This window comes from Gossypium hirsutum, chromosome A08 (assembly GCF_007990345.1).
Source record: "Gossypium hirsutum isolate 1008001.06 chromosome A08, Gossypium_hirsutum_v2.1, whole genome shotgun sequence".
Lineage (NCBI taxonomy): Eukaryota > Viridiplantae > Streptophyta > Magnoliopsida > Malvales > Malvaceae > Gossypium > Gossypium hirsutum.
The window spans coordinates 119,862,022-119,881,834 of record NC_053431.1 but is presented as its reverse complement, the minus strand read 5'-3'; the positions used below and the strand labels follow the sequence as shown (position 1 = coordinate 119,881,834).

The 19,813-nt window shown below is 32.8% G+C and overlaps 1 protein-coding gene across 1 annotated transcript; it reads right to left on the bottom strand.

Moving 5' to 3' along the window:
- Nucleotides 1-2,643: 2,643 nt before the first annotated feature.
- Nucleotides 2,644-17,446, bottom strand: LOC107942635 (myosin-6). The gene is made up of 39 exons (XM_041075004.1): nucleotides 17,040-17,446; nucleotides 15,894-16,022; nucleotides 15,519-15,662; nucleotides 15,159-15,304; nucleotides 14,927-15,083; nucleotides 14,750-14,808; nucleotides 14,488-14,647; nucleotides 13,370-13,519; nucleotides 13,134-13,270; nucleotides 12,864-13,010; nucleotides 12,640-12,741; nucleotides 12,180-12,237; nucleotides 11,989-12,090; nucleotides 10,777-10,814; nucleotides 10,534-10,660; nucleotides 10,258-10,428; nucleotides 10,032-10,163; nucleotides 9,825-9,934; nucleotides 9,688-9,748; nucleotides 8,859-9,036; nucleotides 8,533-8,738; nucleotides 8,250-8,369; nucleotides 7,673-7,771; nucleotides 7,185-7,397; nucleotides 6,904-7,043; nucleotides 6,623-6,737; nucleotides 6,477-6,521; nucleotides 6,315-6,398; nucleotides 6,052-6,222; nucleotides 5,532-5,687; nucleotides 5,252-5,443; nucleotides 4,991-5,119; nucleotides 4,810-4,880; nucleotides 4,619-4,718; nucleotides 4,413-4,469; nucleotides 3,869-3,925; nucleotides 3,461-3,541; nucleotides 3,287-3,369; nucleotides 2,644-3,098 (listed from the first exon to the last, which is right to left on the bottom strand). Exons 1-39 carry the CDS (start codon nucleotides 17,040-17,042, stop codon nucleotides 2,984-2,986), a joined length of 4,545 nt encoding a protein of 1,514 aa, XP_040930938.1. The 5' UTR covers nucleotides 17,043-17,446; the 3' UTR covers nucleotides 2,644-2,983.
- Nucleotides 17,447-19,813: the final 2,367 nt, after the last annotated feature.

The following is a 19,813-nucleotide window of genomic DNA, read 5'->3' as shown; positions in this document are numbered from 1 at the left end:
AAGAGTACTATGCTCAAGTAACAATATATTTCTAACGGCATCTAGAGGCTCCCAAAACAGTTATACATCACCCACATCACTTGAATTTATTTTGGCCATATGATCCAACAACCTTATTCTAAAATATCGGAATGTGACGAAATCTTATTTTAAGGGTAAAGAAAAATTAGGATAAACTACTCAGATTGTCATTCAACTATTAAAAATTTTCAGTTTATTCAAATTAATTTTTTAATTATTATTAATATAATTATATTTATTTAATATTAATATAAATATTAAATTTATTATTATATTTCTTTGAAAATATTTATGTATTTTTATACATTTCTTTTTTTAGAATTAGGATATATTGAGACTATTTGTAAATTTTGAGGGTTAATTTTTTAAATTTTGAATTGTTATCATACCAAAATTTTTAATTGCCACGTCAGCCTTCTGTTTGTGATTTTAACAGGAGAAAAGACCATACTACGTAACATGGGTGATTAAATTACAAACTTTCTATTTTGAGTGCCTAAAATGAAATTTTTTGATAATTGGACAACTATTTGTGTAGTTTACCTGAAAAATTATCTTAATCACATTCATCAATTATAGGTTTTTACTAGAATTATCCATAATCTCTTCCCAACCTTTAAATAAAAGGATAAACGCACTTCAATGCATTTTAATTTACATCCTCCTCCACTGGCAACAATATCAATACCAACCAAGTTAAAACTCAATCGACTGGATTTTTATTTATTGACAAAAAAATTCTTATGTAAATTTTTTGGCTTATTGGGATTGAATTATACTATCATGTTGAAGTTATTCAATTTAATAATTAACATGTTGCTCTCATAGGAATTATAGAATAATTTGTTATATATGACTCATCCTAAATTATGTGTTACTTAAGCAAATGTTCCTTACCTATATATATATATTATCAATCACATTCCTCTTGCTTAGCATTCAATTTCATTTATTCATATCATGAAATTTGGGATTTTAGGATTACATGTACTCAATTATGTTATTTTGATTTTTTGATATTTATGTTTAACACTCAAATATGAATACAAAAATATAAATATTTTTTTCAAATATATAAATAAAATTTAATACTCTAATATTTATATTTAAATATTTTATTAAATTAGTATCATCTTTAATCGTATCGTTAACTCAATTATGAAAATATAAAAACTTTTTTTAAAATTAAAATTAATATTTGTAATAACATTTTCATATTTTCATACTTTTATATCATTTAAAAAAATAAAACTACAAATCCAAAGATAAAAACAAGTATATAATGATATTAAAATACAAATTTGTTATCACTTCTATTTTTCTCTCATTGAGTGCGATAAAATTTAATAAAAATTAAATATATTCATACCCAATACATCATCTACCCATAATATAAGTAAAAACTATTTATATATTAAATATATTTATAAAAAATTGATATAAAAATAAATCAAGAAATGATTAAGTCAATATTTATTATTTTATATAAAAAATAAATCTATAACTTTATATAAAAAGAAGAAACATAGAGTAATGAAGAAGTGTGGGTTAGAGCTGGAAGGGAAAGAAAGAGGGAAAAAAAGGTATAATTATCTATTAATCCTTTATACTTTTCATACTTTTAAAATTTAGTCTCTTTACTTTTACTTTTAAAATTTTTTTCTTTTTACTTGCTTCTAATTTCAAGAATGTAGTCCATCTACTTCTTTTATTTAATAAAGAAAGTTTAATTGACAACATTTCTTAATTGATATCTATTAAATTATATTTAATCTATACACTTAGTGGCTTTCTTTCTTTTTTCCTAGTTTTGGGTTTTAGGAGGAGAGAAAAAAAGGTATAATTATCTATCAATCCCTTATACTTTTCAAAATTTTGAAATTTAATCCTTTTACTTGCTTCTAAGTTAAATAATGGACACTTCCTTTTATTTAATAAATTATTTAATTTAATTGACAACATTGTTAATTGATCTCTTAAATTATATTTAATTTATAAAAAAATATTAAAATAATAATTATTTTTTTGGTAGAAAAGGACAAGATTAAGCAATTATATTAGATAAAATCATAATCAAGAGTAAATAGACATGTGTGCGATCTCTTCTAACAAATTTGACCAAAATAGATAGAGATCTAAATAAATGTATCAAAGAGCTACTTGTATCAAACATGCCTCATAAATCATCTTAACAATTATTATTTTTTAAACAATTTTGCTTAAATCATGCACTAAAAATGACTGTCTCAAACATGCCTCAGAAATCATCTTAACAAATTAAAGTAACCGTAAATTATTATCTTAAATTTAATTTTCATAATTTAAAAATTAAGAATATTAATACCAAATAAATTATGGAAAAGATTATAAATTCCTATGCGTAAATGGGAACATAAAGGCTAGTTTGAGTAAATTTTCACATCAAATTAAATAGTGGCATCAACTCAGCCAAATTTATTAATATTTTATTTCTCATATTTCCATCACAACTCTTCTTTGCAGCAAACAAGCATGCAAATACATAGCAACCCACAATAAATCATAAGAACTTTGAATTTTCAATGAAAATAAAGATGGAGGTGAAAGGCTGAAATAGAAATAAAAATCAAGCATGGTAATAAATATTTTCAACTATATAAAATATATATTTATATATGCATGTACGTTTCCATAATATGGGGTTGCTTTATACAATAAAAACCCAGGCCCCATATGGCAAAAGAATAACCAATATAAAATAAAATTTAAAAAGAAAAAAAATCAAACCAAAATCGTTGAAAATGCCAAAGAAAAAAAAGTAATAGAAAATTTAATGGATGTAATGGGAAAAAAAATTATATATCAAGGGTGATAGATGAAATGAAAAATGAATTTACAACAATCATTTTAGTTGGCAATAGGGTTTTTAAGTCTCCATTGCCACAAGAAATAGGGGATGGATCGATTCAAAGCTTCCTTAGCCTTACTCGAGTAAAAATTCGAAGGCTGGGTTCTGAAGAAGTTCGTCTGCTGGTTTGACTTCCGAGAATTCTTTCTCTTGGAGCGATTTGGAAAGATCGTCAACTGAGAAGGGAATGCTGTATTAAGAAGGACTGATTAGTTCATTACTTTGTTTCTACAATGTAGATTTCGAATGCTAGATATGGCTACAAAGTTGTTTTGTGTGTTACGTAATACGAGCTACGAAAGAAATGTTGAACTCTTTGCGAATTCACATTTACGTAGAACCGGGCATCGTATGTAGGCAATATGAAGGGATTTTTACCTGGAATTGTCGTCCAATAAAAAGGAACTACTAACGGCATCATTGGAATCCTCTGTCATTAATACCCTCATGCTGGAAATAACCTGGTAACGAAGTGCGGGTTTGCCTATTAATCATATCAGCTTTACGAACTTTGTAAGCAATCAAGAAGAAAGATTGGTATTTGAAACTTACATCTGGAGAAACACTTCGAGTATTATAGTTGTCGTCCCAATACAGGGTACATATTCTGTACAATTGCTGTACACTAAGAATCTGAAGAAACAAAAAGTAAATGTCAAAGAGAATGAGAAAAATGCAATGTTTTCAGAAATGGACTGGTGGTCGAACCAGTCAAGGCACTAGTTAGCTGATCCAACCAGTTCAACAAAATAAATCATTAAAAAATCATAAAAGATAGAAAAAATATTAAAAATCCGGTTCAACCGCCCAGTTCAACAGGTCTGTACCAGTTCCCAGGTCAACCAGTTCAAGGCCCTTCTCCGAACCAGCACCCCGGCCAATTTCCGGTCCAACTGGCCGTTCAAACAACCTTGGAAAAATGGGGAGGGAAAAGAGAGAGAGAGAAAAAAAAGGCCTTACAGGGCAGAGATCATTTGTAATGTCATCATATGAAATTCTGTACTTCTGATGTATAACCTGTATAGGATTTAATACGATTCAAGTTAGAAGCAGAACTTTATATTTACTGCTATTAAATATCTAGAGAGATAAGCTGGAAACTAATGTCTTTCTTCAAGTAGTAAAAATAATTTTCTGGATAAAACGACATTTCTAATTAACAACACTCAAAAGGAAATAATGAAGCAATGGTAAATCCAGTCCTTCTAGATTCCCACACTTCCCACATCTGCTCTCCTGAATTGTCATGATTTGGGAAGTCAAAAGTTAAAGCTTTCACTTTCCTATCTAAAATTATTAAATTCAAACTCATATTGGTTTTGCGGAATGGGGCATTTGAGAACTATTAATAATAAATATGATAATGTTTAACTCAAACTATATGCAGTGTCAAACATATTAACAAATTTGAGTTCGAACGACTGCAAGCTGATAGGACTTCAGAAACAAACATACACGAACAACCCATCACATTATCTATATTGTCAAAGAGTGCCTGACATACCAAGAAACCAACAGCCTGTCTAATGTGCTTAAGTTCATCCCAGGACGATCCTGCATACTGCAGCTCAAGGCAAGTGAGGTATAGAATCAGCACAATATGGGCCTTAATTAAGCCAATAAAAGGAAGTAAATAGTCCAGCAAATATGTAGCAACAACTACGTGTACAAACACGGATGAGAAGAAAAATAAAAAAATAAAAACCTTACCTCTTCTTTCACTTGGCAACTCCAGAGCTCTAACTCCGCTAACCCAGCTTTAACATATTCTCCGTTGCTAAACGTACAACACTCACGGCGTAAAAGAAGGCTTGAAAATTATAACAAATTCTAATAAGTACAAAACGAAACCTTTTGAATTAAAACCACAAAGGAACTATCTAAAAGCCACAAAAGATTACCTATTAAACAATTGTACATTTATGTACGAAAATGTTTGAGTAAATATCTTCTGGATAAGAACTTGTGGCACCTGAAAACCAAGCAACCGTAAACATCTCTATATATATATAACTGGATATCAAGATGCAATGACTTTATGAAGAACAGTGAGAGGAAAAAAAAAAAAAAAAGGCTCCTTACAAAATTTTCTTTCAAAGTACTGAGGAGGGTGTTGAGGCTATCAATAATGCCCTGCCAATGAGTTGAAGGAGAATCTTTGCCAAAGGACCGTCCAGATCTTAGTACATTTCCCTTAGATGTTCTAGGTGCCTAAAATTAATCATGACCAGTTGGGAAAAAGAAACACGAAGGAATCAAGTTAAACTTAATTATAGCTGCCTACCAAACAGTTGACGTGCAGCTTCAAACTCTTGACCAGAAACTAAATGAATCACAAGCTACCTGGATGCATAGAGAAAGCAAAGATGATATCTCTTTCTTCAAGTTGTCTCTAATAATTCCATAGATCTTTTCCACATATGCTGCAAGCTGCTGCTTGAAAAGCAACGCAGGGTATTTTCCCTCTACCTTGCGAACTACTGCAAGTGCAGCAGCTGCAGCAAGGTTGTTGGATGAAGGGGAAGAGCGAAAACTCTGAATTAAGAGAAAAAAGACTGTAAAATTAGTCTTATTCTTGCTTAAAATTGAAAATTTTAGAAGGGAAAGAAAGAATTTCAGATACCATTGTCATCCTTCCAAACAGAGAGGTTGGAGTGGGTGGTTTCCGACTTGGAGTTGCACCATTTGCACCAGAAACCTTTAGAGTCTTTTGGAGCAAGAACAATAATGCTGATGCGTTGGACAACCAATAAGCCATATGACCATTGTCTTCTTCATTCTACAACCAAAGAAGCTTTCATCACTTGTTAATGAACCCTCGTACTTATTTTACTATAGCTTAAAGAAACAGAAGAAAGTGTGGGCTTCTAAAGAAAGTATTTTACAATTACACAAGCAGGACAACCTAAGAAAAGGGCAGCAAATTATGCAAGTAAAAAAAAATCTTCAACAGTCATGTCTCAAACCAATCACAAGCAAGAACAGTAACTCGCCTTATAAGGACTGCATTTAGGAATTAAATAATATAAAAATAAATACAATCAAAATCCGCAGAAAATAGAAGTCATGCAAGAGGAAGAATAATAAAGGAAAATGAAGGAGATACTCCACAAACAATGACCATGAATTATAATTTTTTTTACCTCAATTGCAGTGCCAATCATCTGAATGAGACGGTCAAACACATTGGTCCTTTCTGCTTCAAAAGATTTCCAGTGAAGAAGACATTTATAAATGGTAAGCGCAGCAACAGGCTTTCCATGACTGAACCCAATGTCCTTTGTAACGCAATTGATCAGTGCATCGATGTTCTCCTGTTTGAAAGAATGATACAAAACAATATCTGACACACTGCACAAAATTATGAGGCTTGAAAATGCATAAGCCAATTATAGCAAACACATACATGTTGGCGTTCAAGATTGGATTTTTGCAACTTGCCATTAGATTCTATGCCGACCTTCTTCACTGGAGTCACACTCTGTGGTTCCTGCACAAACAGGTCATCAATGGCCATACCATAGAAACAACAGAAGTATGATCATATGTTAACAATTATGTAACATACATTTGATTTGTTTGCTTCATCTATATGGTGACCATTTTCCAGATTCTGCAAATTTACAAAGAAAAAGGATAATAGGAAATATCAACATGATGACAAAAGAGGCAGGAAGATTTTAGAAAAAAAAATATATCTAAGTTATATTTTACCGGAGTGACTGGAATCTGTAGATGCTCTGAAATCTTCTTAACAGGTGTACTTAACAGAGTTTGCTGCCTCAGAACTTGGTTTTCAGATTCCATGTCGAAAATTTTTTCTTCAAGCCTGCAAACAAAAGATACAATGAGGACCAGGAGAAGAGAAAAAGGAAAGTGAAAACCAAGAATAACTACAGCTTCACAAATATGCACGCAAAGGTCCATCTAAGATTCTGAAAATTAATAGTACGAATCTATCTCAAAATCTTTGCCCAGTAATGGCACAAGCTAACCTGTGCATAACAGTCTTCAACTGAACTATTTTTGATTCTGCCTCCAAAGCTTGTTTCAACCTTTCTTCACTGATCTTGTTTGTCTCTTCAAACTTTTCCTCCGTTTCACCAATTTTCTTTTCCAATGAACTCACCATTGCCTGTGGATAATCAGCGCACAAGATAAGTACTATGAAACTAGCATTCTACCAAGCTTAGGAAAAAACTCCAGGTTATCCTAAATTATCATATGTTCACCATATCTTTATGCAAAACATAGATACTAGATTCAGCTTCCCCACCTTCAGTTTTTCATTCTCACTTGTAAGCTTCTCCAGCATCACATTGTCCACCACTGGAACCTCCTGAATTACAGGGACCACCTCAGCTGCCCTTCTGGCAGCCTCGCGTTCCTTGGCAAGCAATGCTTTGGTTTCTTTAAACTGAAGTTGCATGTCTTGCAAAGCAGACTGTAATTTTGCGTTTTCTTTTGTTTTAGCCTCTTCCATGTCAACCTACAGGGTAAGAAAAGAATGCATAATTAGGAGAGAAGAAAATTATAGATGCAGTGCCCTACCTGTAAGACCATTATATTATTAAAACTGATTTAGAGGAAGAGACAATGAATACACAATTTTAACATCCTTTCTCAAACTAACATGGCACATTGAATAAAAAAAATAGATTGACACATGCCAAGCACATAAAATGCCTCAGTTCATACGTTTCTCCAGTCAATTTATTAGCATGCTTACCCAACTAGCTTCAGTCAATTTATTATCATGCTTACCCTCATACGTTTCTCCAGCTGTAATCTCCATGTCAGTTCCTCAACTTGCTTTTCCAGTTTGTTCTTGGCAGCTTGCAGGGCTCCAGTTTCCCTAGCAGCCTGCAAATAAAAAGAATAGCGGAAAATCTGAGTGATACATTCATGAAACAAGATATCAGCATACACAGGGTTTAGATATACTAAATTGTTTCAGAGAACAAAATTAGCAGATAGAGAAGAAAAAGGTGTAGGGTTTCTTTATTTCCCCCCATTATGTAAGCTGATAGGATTACATATTGTTATTTTAATAGATAGGATTGCATTTCATTGATTGTTGATAAGAAAGATTTTTCCAGAGATAGGCTTGAGATGACTTCAGCAGTCAAACTCAAATTTGAAGAACTCCTAAATTACTTAGCAAGGACACAACTTTTTACTGTTTTGATATCAAATTTAAGCAAAGAAGAGGACCACATAAAGCAACCATTCCAACCACAAATCATTTTCAAAGATCTAGAAGCAGAAGACAATAGAGATTTCCTAATGAAATTTATGACAGTTTTGCCAGAAATGCAAAATATGATAAAGATGGGAATACCATCTTAAGCTTCCGCAGTTCCTTTCGAGCAACTCTTCCTCTCCATGCGCATTGTGTTGCAATTGCTGCTTTCTTCAACTTCATATATTGCAACTGGGCCAAGAACTTGCGGCATTGGCTCTGGTAAGTACAATAGAAGTGATTCCAAGTTAAAGAAAGTAACTAATATAAAACAAAAGGAGGTTCAGCCTCTCAAAGAAAAATTGAAGATTATGACATCTTTTCTAAAAAAATTATCGCATGTGCAGTATGTTATAAGAACAATTTAAAAACCTTGACCAACCTGAACTATAATTGATGCTCTGGTCTGCCTTCTGATGCATAGCTCATTGCGAGCAGCCATCCCCCTCATGACCATCTGAATGGAAACAGCAGAGGAACACAATTCTTTATAAGCTTTCCTAGCAAGATGCATACGCAAATGTCTCTGGATCCTCAAACTTGCAGCTTCTCTTCTCATGCCACTGTAAACATTGCGAGCAAGTTGTCCTGAAATCATCACAGACAAAAAGTATCACTATCAACATGTGTACATAATACCAAAAGCCTTAGTAGAGAGTAAAGGTTAGTTAAATTACACCAGACACACACAGAAAGGTATAAATGTACCTCTGCAAACAGATTGAATCCGTAGTGCAGACCGACGAAGCATGATAAAACTTCTGCGAGCTAAATAAGAACGGATTTTCCTCTGGATAACACTAGCAGATCTTCCTAAGACCTCACTCCTACGGGTATCTAGTTCAGCCATCTGACCAGCCCTGAGAAAAACCTTTGTCTTACCAATCTGCCAAAGATAAACTGGCATCAGTATGATATTTCCCAGAATTCAACTAGAAGTCAGATTTGTAGAACATTTGAGTGAACAATCATAAAACAGCAGAAGAATATACAATTTGACAAAAGGAATGAACTCCCATTTGGAAGCAGCAGGTACCATTTCCATTTGCACTTATGCTACATGTTGCTCGCAACCACAAGCAAGAAAAGTAAAGCTAATAACATTAGCCAATATAGACCACTTATGACATCAAGTTTGTAGCATGAATCCAACTTCTTAGATTCTGTACATGACAAGTGCTTTGCTCTTTGCTTGCAGTTGCCGGCTTCCGGTAATTTCTCGTCTTGGGGCCTAGTTTCTAGGGTTGTTTCCTAACCTAATCCAAATTTGGGCACTTCCGGTAACATGTTAATCGTCTTCACCCTATAAACAGAAGAGTAGGGTGGGATCTCCTCAGGTTATTATTGCCAGTTGGCATAAACCAAAGGCCAAACATAAATATTTGCCAATTGAATGTCTATGATAAATTTTATTGACATCTTGATGACATGGTTTCTTGCATAAGATGTATCCTAATGATTCGAGAGGAAATCTAGTATTGGCAAGGAAACTAAATTGACTAAGAGAAGATTGTTTGAATAACCGTCAGACATTTACCTGATAGCCTTGAAGTTTCACCTTCTCTAGAAGTTTCTTGCAAGCATTAACCTCATCAGAACTAACATGTATAGTAAACAGGTCAGAGTAACGTTTTGAAGAAACCTTTAGAGAGCCAAGAAAATTATTAACTGTACCTTCCATCCAAAACTTCAGGTGCAAGGAGGCCAAATCGGTCTACAAATTCAACAAATGGTTTTTTAGTAGGGTATCCAGCACAACTAATCCTAATTGCCTCCATAACTCCCTGAAATGAAATAAACGTGGATAAAATAAGCAAGCAGAACTAATTAAAAAAAAAATTCATATTTCGGCTAAACCTCATAGAACGTCATCATTCTTACCCCACACTGTAGTTGTTGTAGAACATTTTTATTCTCAAATATTGAAGGCTTAAGAAGATTATTGGGCTTTACACAACGTATGTAATGTGGCTCTGTGGAACTCAGGGTTTCAAGTAATGCTTGTAATTGTTGCTGTATAATACCAAAAAGAGCACCACTTTCTAACTCATTAGACTGGAAAGAAAAGGTAACAATCAGCATTTAAGAAATAGAAATACCAGCACACCTTAAATCGAGAACCTATTGAGGAGAACTTTGATGATTTGGAGGACTCCTGAGCTAAAGGTGGAAACAAACCAGAAACAAAGGAGCATTTGGAAGCAGTCAAAAGGGCCTGATGTTCAGCAACAACATAATCTTTGTTCTTGTCCAGGAATAATTGAGTTTGATAAGTGACCTGCAGAGAACATATATTTTCTGTTTGAGTACATAAATAGAAATTCATTCACTTCTTAGTTTAGTTCTCCAGCATTTACTTACGAAAAAGAGAAAACAAACTCACATCACCAGCATAATGGCAGATTGTAAAGTCGCTACGGGACAATTTGGGTTTGCTGAAGCGCTTATGGTTTTTAAACATCTGGTACAGCTTCTGAGCAAATGTTTCATGTGTTGATCTTGGAAACATGCTTTTAAAATTTAATAACGGTCAGATATTATTATTAATATATGGTAGAGTAACTGGAAGAAACCTAAATCAAGTTTTGAGATGTCAAAAATAAGTAAAAAGCTAACTACATCTTACCAAGCCTCATCTAGAAGAGCAATTATTCCACCTGGTTTCTGGAAATCAAAAACAGGGAAACTTTTAAATATATATAATAAATGCAATGACCACAATAAAAATGCACGGAGCATTTAGCACTTTTAATTTGTCTATTTGTTTACTCAAAGTCCATCACCATACAGGGCCACATTAGGTAACAATGTTCAATAAATAAAATAAAAAAATTTTACAATCAAGAATATATTTCCTTGTCTAAAGGAAAAGACAAAAATACAAGCACACAGGAATGCATGGAAAGAAAAATTACAGGCATAATGCTAATCAAGTAGTTCACACCAGAAATTCCCAAAGGGAGGTCCAACAATAACTAATAAATCAGTAAGAACAATCCAACATGAATGACAATAATATAAGATTTAGAACTCAGTTAATATAGCAAACAAATTAATAATTACATAGAATTTATCAACTAAACCATCACTCTTATATAATTTCCACAGCAATTTGATAGAAGCAGGCAGTACTTTCTGGCACTGCTTGCACAAGAAACTCATCTTGGACTTGTTATTATGAAATGAAACTAATATGATTTGGTCTGGTTATAATTCAACAGCTTTGTATTATGCTAGACAATAGCTGGTGGCTTTATAACTATTTCAAGACCTAACAATTAATCCATCTTCTCTCTTCACATTCCTCTTTTCCTATCTTTCTTCCACCAAATTGCTTATCTTGTTTTCAAGCTGAGCATTTTATGACACAATCCTCATCAATCAGGTTTTTAGCATGTTTTAAAATTTTCAATGAGAATAAAGCATAAATGTGCCACTACCACTTAATCTTCTATATAGCATGAAAAATAACTACATAGTTCACGTAACATCTAACATAAAATAGAGAGAACAGTTTGGCACTTTGGCTTGTCAAAAGTAGGCAATTTCATTTGCAACCACAACATTACATAGACTGTCCATTCACCACAGCCTTCCCACATGTGTTCCATGAAAACAGAGAATGCCAAATGGATGCAACTAAAACTGGAACCACAGGACAAAAAGGAAACAATATCAAATATTTAGAAGCAAGAGTGCATAGTAATAGTAGCCTCTATCATAAATTTCTTTTACTAAAGATATACAGTTAACAACACAAACCAACTCCAGATGATACAATACTAAAACAGTCTGTAAGAAACCAGCCAAATAAATTGCAGAGGTAGATCCAACAGACCTTTTCAATGAGGTCCAGAACATCCTGATTATCAACAAACTCAATGTAGCTCCAATTAATTTCTTCTTTTGTATACTCTTCTTGCTCCATTTTGAAGACATGCTGAGGAGCCAGAGGTTTAAGCATTACAAACTACAAAACAGATAATGAGATATCTTAAGAATGATATAAGCATGTTTGCAGACACAAACCTGGTTGAAATGCTGCTGCAGTTTCTCATTTGTCAAATTAATGCAGAATTGCTCAAAACTGCAAAACAAAGTGGCGCGTCAAGCATCAGATGAACAGAAGCAAATAGCAAACATCCAAAAAGGTCACAATATCTCCAAATTTATTTATCCAAGAGAAGCACAATTGGAACTAACTTTATCTATCAAAAAGAAGCACAATTGAAACTAACTTTATCTATCATAGAGAAGCACAATTGGAACTATCACTGCTGAACTCCCAAATCACTACCACACCTTAAAAAGGCAATTTGGAGAAAGAATAGGCTTCCTCTAATCATTGCTTCTTTTAGTATCAATTAATACATGACTGCCACGGTATTCAAAACGTGCCTCTTTAAGACACAACTTCTATTTACATCCATTGGTTTCAGAAAACCAACTTCAGTCAATCATAAAAATAACAGGCATACCAGTTAAGCACCTGTTTGTCTTGAAACTCTCAAATCCATAAATATCCAACACCCCAATTAAGAACTTCGAGTCAGGATCTTGACCAATTGAACTATTGATTTTATCCACAATCCTGTGAAAAATAAAAAAAGAAACCCACTGTCTCAAAAAAATGTCCACAACTGAACAAAAAACAAAATAATAAGCACAGTAAACTCTGACATATCATATTCAAACAGCAAGATTGAACCATACCAGTCAAACAATCTTGAGTACACAATTTTAGCCAAAGCATCTCTACTAAGTGCAGCAGATTCTGGATCCAACCATTTTGTAATGGTTTCATCACGAGTTACGATTATACGCTTGCATAGGGAATCTTCTAATAACTTCCCATCGCACCTAAACAAAAGTGGGGATTAAAAATGATCCCTTTCTTATCTTACAAAGCATATGAAGTGAACAAATATCAAAGAAGTACGTGTTTCAGTATATGCTAGTGCAAGTCTCAGATTGTCCACCTACATGAGAAGCTCAGCAGCAGTTCTTAGATGGAACCATGATTTTTCCTCTTTGGGCACAGATGAGTCTATTTCTTTCCCTTTAGCAAATTCAATGTTCCCAAGATGGAGAATTGCAGCCACAACGCAGAATATTGCATCCTGAAGAGGGGCAAATGCAAAAACCAAAAAGATGACACAGAAATTTCATAAAACATTATATTAAGAATTGTCTAGCAAGTTCATATTTCATTAAAATACCTGCTCCTCAGGACTTATTCCAACGACTTCCATTGCCCTTCTTGTCGCAGTATATTCCTTAGAATCATCAATTCCATCCAATTCGTAGCAATTAGATTGGTTCAGATAGTGAAATGTTCTTGGATTTCCCAGTTTGTACCGCTGAATATCCTGAAAAGTAAAATGGAGAAAAAAAAGGAAGCAGAGGAAGACAAATATCAGAGAATTGATTTTCTGAAGCATTACAGTCTCATGTGTGATAAATTTGCTCTCATTTTTTCAAAGAAATGTGAACAATAAACTACATACTATCCATAACTGATGATATAGGCCAAGAAAATTTTCCTACTCTTTCATTACAGAGAAGTTAAACAAAAGGCTAAAAACTGGGTTTCTAGAAACAAGAAACTGCCTCATATTTGATGTTCTATACCACAACTATTACAAGCTGTGAATGTCTCTTGGGACCACTTGCATGCTAGGAAATCTTATACAAAATCACTAGACACTAAACTTGGAGGATAATAGATTGTATACACCAATGCAGCTTTAGAACCCAAATTAATGATTGGAATTAAAAGAAGGTGAACTAGGTAGGAGCCATAAATGACTCATGTCTATAATCACATCACATGGAAGCCATCACACAATCACAAATAATGCTATCTCAGAGCCTCCAATGTACATCCTAAAAGACCCCAGTTCAACAATAGTAAATTTGGCAAAGAGAATGTTAAAGTGAAACTCTTTAACTTGTAAGTTGGTCTTCTGTTGGCTAAGAGAATGACACCAATAAATAAATCAAAGATAAGAGGGAGATGGAAAATCAAATAGAAAAGGGCAATAGATAAGAATGAGAGATAATAAAAATTATCATAGTTCAACCCAAATTACAACCTTCAAGCATTAAGCATATCAGATATATTGAAATCTCAAGCTAAAAATATGGGAAAGATCATTTTCACAATAGAACTTCCCGACCCAAATCATTTTCTAGACAGAACATTTTGGTACTAAGATAATCTAGAAATCATTAAAAGTAAACATGGAAAATGCTTAATGGGGGAAAGACTATAAAAGAACACATTGTATCAAATAATTTATAAGCAACTTGATTAAAGCAATCAAAAACTACTTACTTCTGGTGGTGCCGCACAAAGCATGTAGAAACAGTGATAATTTCTCTCAGGATCAGACACTTGACAAACACGTGATCTTTCTAATAAATAAGTCCTGATGGCAGCTCCTGAAATCCTTCCCCTCCGGTCAAATTGAATCTCCACAAACTTACCAAAACGACTACATCATTCAAAACATGCATGTAAAGGTAAAAAAAAACGATTATAACATAGAATTTACTACATGCAGGGTGTAAAACTTGTTAAAACAAAATACACTCACCTTGAGTTATTATTCCTAACAGTCTTTGCATTACCAAATGCTTCTAAAACAGGGTTGGACTGCAGATTAGCAGAAAACAAAAATAAATGTTGTTAAACATGGTTACTCGGATGACGGATTCAAACTATCAACATTAAATTTATTGTCACACAAATCTAAATTCATAGCCATGTTTACCTCCAGAACTTGCTGCTCAACTGTTCTCCCCTCAGCAGCTGCTCTCCCTCCCATGTAAGCAAGATACTGCATTAGCAATTTTGTGCTTTCTGTTTTACCAGCCCCACTTTCACCACTAACCAAAATCGACTGACTTATTCCCTCATTGATCATTAGTCTGCATTAATGAAAATCGTTTCATTGTCAAACAAGTAATCATATTAAATGAACTTCTGGTCAGAGTAACAGGTACCTGTATGCAGCATCAGCTACAGCAAAGGGGTGTGGACTCAACTCACCAAAGGCTGCCCCTTTATATTGTGCCATCATATGGCTATCATAAAGATGAGGTAGTTTTCTGAATGGGTTCACAGCAATCAATATATTTCCTGTATATGTCTGGAAGCACCAATTGGGGCAATTGCCACCTTGAATCAGTATATATTGAAAAAATGATGAAACATAAAGATCTCACCAACATTCATCGATGCAATATATGTTACCGCAAAGAAGGTAAAACATACATCCATTTCAGCAAAAAAGTATATAGAAAAGGACAGAAATAATGCCGATACATTGAAAGAATAAGATGAATATCTGTTTGAAATCTTACATATATTTCATTCATATCATATCTTGATCTTAAATTTTGAAGGACTCCAGGTTCATGCAAGTAAGCCAGCTTTGTCATATCATCAACTCCACATGGTGGGGCCTCGGCATCTTTAGGATATAAATTTGAAGCCTTAACAACAACCTGTTGCAAAAGTTGTGAAATAAGCAAGTCAAATTAAGCAACTAGCTCATCCAAGATTTTTTATGTTCCCAATGAATTCCAATAGTACCATACTGGACTTGCATGACACGTAAAAGGGGCAGGGAAGATTATAGCAAGAGAATTAGCAGAATATATTTAACATTCACCAAAAGAAAAATGAGATTATTATTCACATAAAATAATCCAATTAAATTTTATAAAGCAACTCACCGTCTTCCCTGAAGTGCACAGAACTTTAATATCTTCACCATTAACCTGCACAACTTCGCCATCTATCCAGGCAATGTCAGGATCCTCCACCCAGACGAGAGATCCAACTGCAAGACTGGTCATGGTAGCCTACAAAAGCCATGAGGGCCCAGGATTCACCAATCCATTTGAATCTTTTATAGACACTTTTCACTCAAGATTCAAGCATTAACGCAAAACCATGTAGATAATAACTTCTTGCTTTTCAGTCTCGGAATGACTTTGAATAGGTATTAGGATAGCACGGAGAACAAGTAAACATGCAAAAGTAAAATAAGGATGGTAGGCAACCACTGTTCCAACTTCATTACAGATTTAATAACAAAATAAAAAAAAACTAGGTTCGGATCACAGAGGTGGTTACTCTATTTTTTGTTTAAAAAACAATAACTTAGATGAGGGATTTTTTACAGTAACATGACCCATCTTAAACCCTCATTCTTATCAAATTGGAATATCTTTGAGGGATAAATTTATCTAGTGCATGTTGCCATTCTGGCTTCATTGGAGATATGGAGTCCATTAAGTAACACTAAATCTCTAAACTGGAAAGTCTATGAAGGCCTAAGCACCAGAAATTTCAATTTCATAGCTCTATTATCACATGAGCAAAAAAAGACATCCTAGTTTTCATGCTCCAAAGATAGTTACAACAATAGATAAATCACCAGACCAATCACAGTATCACAACCCAGCATGAAACCTCCACTAATCAAATATAAGCACAAAATCGCAAAACAATGCTCAAAGGCACATTACTTCATATTAGAGTGAAATGTACAACTTCAAGTTTTAGATAACGGCAATATGACTGTCAAAACACCTTAATTTCAACTATTTTCAACTAACATGGCAAACAAAACAGTTAAAACCTTGAAAGGTGGATCTCAACAAACAAAAAAAATTGAACATATCCAAGCAGAATAATAGTTAGCTTCAACACCAGTCCAGATCAGTCAACAACAACAACAACTCCTCAAAATTACCAGAAACAATTTTTTTAAGTCACATAAAATGAAATCAACACATTCCAAAGCAAATAAATATCAGAAATAACGAAAATAACGCAATGCAATGAAAAATCCAAACATATCATCGATAAATTACCATCTGTTTTACCAAAGATTGATCGGATCAGAAACCTGTGTTGCTTCTCGATCTACTCCCAATGCGTTGAACAACAATCACTCAATCCAATCCTTTTAAACAAATGAAACTATCTGAACTGGTCTAATTCGCAATAATAAGCAAAACAAAGCCAATAATAATCGATTAACACTAAAAAGTAATTCCGAAAAAAAGTTGAATCAAAAAATGAGAGCCTTAAACCTCTTCAACAGAAGTTTTTTTAAAAAATAAATTATCTTGAAGGAGAGATTAAGCCTCTTTTGCTACGCTTATGAAAGCAGTTTGGTTGTAGTTTTTTAGTTTTTGTATTTTCTACGTTTTTCTAATTCTTTTCATTTCTTCTTCTTCCCTCTTCTTAGGGCTGGTCTTAATACTATGAAACTCTTTATTTTTAATGTTTATTAATATTATAATTCATTATTTATTAATTATTAATTTGTTTTTAAGCAAACCGTAACCTGGAAAGTCGAATTCCGAAAATACCCTAGATTTGGGAACATAATTACGAACTTTGACGATAACTCAGATTCTTTTGAGGGGCCAGTACGACAACTCAGATTAATTTTTTAAAGGAAAAAGCGCGTCCGGTTTGCGTCCGGTTCTCGCCGAAACAAAATGGATGAGCGGTAAATAATGGTTCGATTTAGTGACGGTAATACATAAATACTAACAAAATTTTGAAATTCGTTTATTAAATAAATAAAATGTGAATAAATTTTAATTGGTTTATTTATGTTCATAAATAAATTTTTTTATATTTGTTTAATAGAGCATGTTGATATTCGATTATTATGTATTAATAATATTATTGTTATTTATGTGCTTCTTTCATTTATTTATAATATAATTATTGAAATTTATAAATAATTATTTTTAAATCTAAAAAGTATATATGTTTATTTATTGTATGTTTATAACTCAATTTTTGTCCATAATTTTGATGCTTTTGAGTAGTTAGTGCTTTATGAATTGATCATGTGAGCTTAAAAGTATTAAATTTTGGTAGCTACTAGCTATGATTGGTGCTTTTGTGGTAAGTTTGTTGAATACCTTTTGTTAAAAAGTCATGAGAAGTGTTTGATTACTCCATTGTCTGTATTATGAGTCAAAATTAAAGGCTCAACTGAGTAATTGAGGACAGGTGATTAAGTTGTCATTTGTCTTCGTGTCAAAAGATTTGATATTTCTTAATATATTTTGCTTATATAGATACTAATAAAGTCAAAGGTTGTTTATGTAACACCTTACACTCCGCTTGAAAGACAATCGAATATTAAGCATCACACCAATTGTCAAAGTTACTCAAAGTGGATGTATAAATAATCATAATTAGACAATTTTGAATGTAAAACATGTTATCTTATGCATAGAAATCTTACAAATCAATATAGGTGAAAATTGAATTCAAATGGGTGCACATACAATGATTCGGGGTCAAATATGGTCAAATAAGATACTAGATTACAAATTTTAAACAAAAATATCAAAGTGCAATGCTATGTCTTGAGACATGCTTTCTCTATTTTAGAATTTTAACTTTGATGTTTTATGCCGTAAGGCATGCACATGAGAATGCTTGAGCAAACAATTTTATTTTTCTCATCTCGAGATATGTTCAAACTTAGAATTGTAGAAAATTAACACTTAAACTATACAAACATGTCCCTAACATATCAAACATATTACCAAAGTTATGTAAGCAAATACGGCATGTCAAAACATGAAAATCCATAACCATAAACTCATTAAATCAATAAATGATTATGCAAGTAAAATGAAAAGCTAAAACATATTGTATACATATAAGATCGTCAACACAAAGTCAATATAAAAGTGTCCAATGTTACCACATAGCATTAACATGCTCTAAAACCTCAAAATAACTAAAATCAACGTCAAGTTCGTAATAGAATACTCCAATATCAAACTTTAAAACTTAAGTACATGGCATACACTACTAGAAATATAAAAGAATATATAATAACAGTTGAGCAGATAAGATCCCACAAGATGATGCAATCCAACACTTGAACTACTTCCAGTTCATCTATAGCCTACGAACAAAATTTTACACAATGAGCTTTCCCTAAAGTTCAGTGGTGCTTTACAAGCTTTGAATTACATCATACACCAATTAAGTCAAGTGCATACTAAATGGACATAAAGGCAAAATTTAAGCATATCAACATAACAATTATAGTGCCCAAAAAATTCTAGAGACGAAAAGCTTGGAAAATGTTGATAATTCTTAAATCAAGCCATTCCATGAAATAAAATTAAGAGATTTCTAGGAATGAGTTCGGGTAGATGGTATGTGTTATTATATAGTTAGTAATTGTTATTAAGTTGCTTCCCTTAGTTTTAACTATTTGGTTAGAATTTTAAGAAATGTACTTTATTGTAAGAGAGATCAATGTTTTATAACTATACATATGGATTAGATTTAGAGGAGGTCCTTAAGTAGTAATTTGACTTAGGTTATGAGAGCAATTTTACCTATTTGAAAAATTAGTTGGAGTGAACCATTTGTTCTTGTCATTTACACGATTTCATCAAATTTTCTACATAAAATTCTTTTGTTTCTTCATCAAATCTTGACTTCTTGTTATTTTATCATAAAATAATATTAATTTATAATATAATTTATGTCATTTTAATTATTATTTAATTGCATAATAAATAATAAAATAATCTAATATAGTCGTTTGGGTTTTAACTCGGTTAACATTGGCATTGATATAAAAAGAAGTAAT